The sequence below is a fragment of the Pinus tabuliformis genome, chromosome 4_2 (assembly GCF_031772625.1).
Source record: "Pinus tabuliformis cultivar Carrire ecotype Pingquan chromosome 4_2, CPIR1, whole genome shotgun sequence".
NCBI classification, from domain to species: Eukaryota; Viridiplantae; Streptophyta; class Pinopsida; order Pinales; family Pinaceae; genus Pinus; species Pinus tabuliformis.
The window spans coordinates 423165938-423168953 of record NC_142304.1 but is presented as its reverse complement, the minus strand read 5'-3'; the positions used below and the strand labels follow the sequence as shown (position 1 = coordinate 423168953).

At 43.1% G+C, this 3016-nt stretch overlaps 1 protein-coding gene and 1 pseudogene across 1 annotated transcript; both read right to left on the bottom strand.

Moving 5' to 3' along the window:
* Nucleotides 1-343: 343 nt before the first annotated feature.
* On the bottom strand, nucleotides 344-1042 carry LOC149169750 (uncharacterized). Its single transcript, XM_089425320.1, has one exon. The coding sequence runs from the start codon at nucleotides 1040-1042 to the stop codon at nucleotides 344-346; it is 699 nt and encodes a 232-aa protein (XP_089281446.1).
* A 673-nt stretch (nucleotides 1043-1715) lies between these two features.
* LOC149169749 (protein trichome birefringence-like 24) lies at nucleotides 1716-2792 on the bottom strand (annotated as a pseudogene).
* Between the last annotated feature and the right edge of the window lie 224 nt (nucleotides 2793-3016).

Below are 3016 nucleotides of genomic sequence, written 5' to 3'. Positions count from 1 at the left end.
ACTCACCTATTTCTCCTTCCTCTTCTGAGTCATCTGTGATCTGCTCTTCTTCATTGTCTTCATCTTTCTTGCTTTTGGGGGTTTCCTCATTTGTGTCTTTGTTGGAGGCTGGAGGAGATCCTTTGCTTGAAGAATCGGGGTTTTGTTTCCCAGTCTCCTCTGTAGGCTCGGTCTCCTTTTGGATCTCAGCATCCTGAGTTTTCTCTTGTTGAGAGATGAGCGGATCAAATCGATTCCCTGAGGGAGGTGCAGTATTTTGAGCAGATGGCTGTCCTTTGCTACTAGGTCCTCCCGTCTTCCTGGGTTTGTGGCGCTTGATTTGGTTCCATCCATCATCTTTTCCCTATGCGGCCTCGACGTTGGATGGGCAGCCTCTGGCGAAATGTCCATACTCGTGGCATTTCCGGCATTTGAAGGGCAACTGCTCATAATCCAGCTTCTGCAGATGCGTCCAGCTTCCAACCTTTATCGTGATGGCCTCAGGGATCCCTATCTCCAGATCTACTTCTACGCATATCCGAGCACAGTCGTATTGATCCTTGTTGTTCGCTTGATCAATAAATTTCCCCAGAGCGTTTCCAATATGCCGCAGAGAGTCCCAATTCCAACAATGGACCGGGAGGTGCGGGAGTCTGACCCACACAGGGACTGCGTTAGGGACATCGGCTGCAGGATCGAAGTCCAGGGTCCATTTGTTAAGATACAGACCCCGAGGACCCATGAAATAGGGGCCGTTTCGGAAGATCAGTTCTTTGTCCTCCTTTGCTGTAAATTCGAAGAGGAAGTATCCTCTCCCCAAGAAGTAAGAGGTGATGCTTTCTCTAATCAACGGCGCCCAGTTTCTGGTTACCCAGCTCTCTGTATCTTTAGGGGACGGCCAGAGCCCCGTAAACTGACCAACGAGGGCTCGATCGGACAGCGAAAGAGCAACTTGCATCGGGGTTTCAGGCGGAAGGGAAATCGCAGGGATATCCTCCAATCTTTTCACAAATTTCGACGGTTCAGGGGCTTTCTTCTTAGGCAGCCCTGCCAGAATCTGCATGAAGGCCTCCGAAGGCGAGAGGGATGGGGGAGCGGATGGACCCTGGGGGGAGCCCAGAGTCTCCATGATCTCAAATTTAGCTGAGGTTAGATCCTGCCCAGATCTCCATAAATCCCCACAAGTTCAATCGGATCCGCCCTCAGGGCTGGGGGCGCGCACGGATTGAGCTCTCCAGGTCCTGCAATCCGGATCTGCTATCGGGCCTAGCAGAGGCGACGCTTTGACTGGCAGATGGTGTCGAAAATCGGAAGAGTGGCCTGCTCAATCCGCTGGGGGAGCAGATCGCGCAGGGGGCGGCCTGCAAGGGCCGAGGCAGCTCGACGATCGCTCTCAGGCACGGCCGATCAGCGCTCCAGCATCATAGGTGCATAATATTTCTTAAATTAGGCTAGATATTTTAACTACCTTATAACTTTGATATCTTATTACAACCACAATATAGAATTAACAAATTATTTGAACCTTCTAAATAGGGAATTTAACATGTGTCACATGAACATGATAACCCTATATGCATATTTCCATGAACATAATGAAATAATGGGCTCTTTGGAGTTTAACTGTTGTTTCTATTTATGGAAAAAAATAAAATGATGCACTAATGCTAAGGTAAAAACCATTTTAGATAGAATAAAGGCAAGGAAGCATGGATAACATTTATGAAAGGAAATCATTAAATATCTTTGCTCATTTCCAGTAAAATTTCATTCTATGTATTGATTAGGAAATGCAATCACCAATGCAGACAAACAACTGGAACATGATGATTAATTTTGCTCTTTGATATTAAATCAGAGTCCCTATATTTTCTTGGTTTCCCATCTGGCCTAAGTAGATTGCAGTATGTATCAACCAACTTTGCAATTGGGCCATTGGGAGCCTCTTCCTTTGTTCCATACTTGAACTCATCCACAAGTATCTTGTGCATCTCTTTCTCAACATCGTTGAGATTTACCTCATCCTTTTTGTAGGGCACTGTCCTATTGCATGTGCCTCTTGAGTCCCACTGGCCATTTTCAAAATGGTCTACTATGAAAGATTGCAGGAAGGCAATGCCTTTGAATCCCGACAGTAAGCGGATCCCATTGAGTGCATCTTGAATAACATGTTTGAAGGAAAAATAGAAGCCCAATTGCTTGGATTTAATTTCTTGACACTTGTGACAACCCACTACCTCATATTTCATAATGTAGACACTTGATCTTAGAAACCATTGGCCAGAGGATAGAATGATGGCATCTATATTTGGTAGCACAGTCACCCACTCTGGGTCTAAAACATTGAAATGAAGCTTGATTACTCCTTGAGGGATGCCCTTAAACTTTGCCTTTATGTTTTTTACTAGATATGGTGACCAAAGTACCATCAATGTAAAGTTATATGATGTGAAATATCAATGCAAAGTACCATCAATGTAAAGTTATATGATGCAAAATATCAATGCACATTTACATTAGCTTCATCTTTATATATGGTTTTAGGATGTTCTACATGCACAGACTGAATACATTTTCAATTGGACATCAAAGCCAAGAAAACCATATGAATATAAAGACAACAACCTTCTTGTTTTGTAATGGGTTGTTTTGATGTTCAAACATACATGAGAAAGCATACACAATAGATATTGCAAGTGATTACAATTTTCCTTTTCTTAGTCTATGCAAGAATCATTCTGATGGAGTCCCTAAAAATCAAAAGAAACATAGACAAAAAGTGTGAGAGATTTAATAATCACTTGCACAACCATAGATGTGATCAACTTTGTTACTGGATTCACCACACTAGGGTGGAAAAACCATTTTTGATCCAAACCAACAACATGGAATTACCAAATGGCACAAGAAACCACACCAGAAACTACACCATTTCCCCAAAAACTGCAAGCCAGAAAATAAGTAGAAATAGACCTCACAATTGAAAGTTAAACAATAAGTAGAAATAGACCCCATAGACTGCAAGACTTCAAACTAC

Excerpts from the sequence above, each read along its gene's own strand:
- LOC149169750 (XM_089425320.1), bottom strand. The coding sequence starts at position 1,042 with ATGCAGATTCTGGCAGGGCTGCCTAAGAAGAAAGCCCCTGAACCGTCG.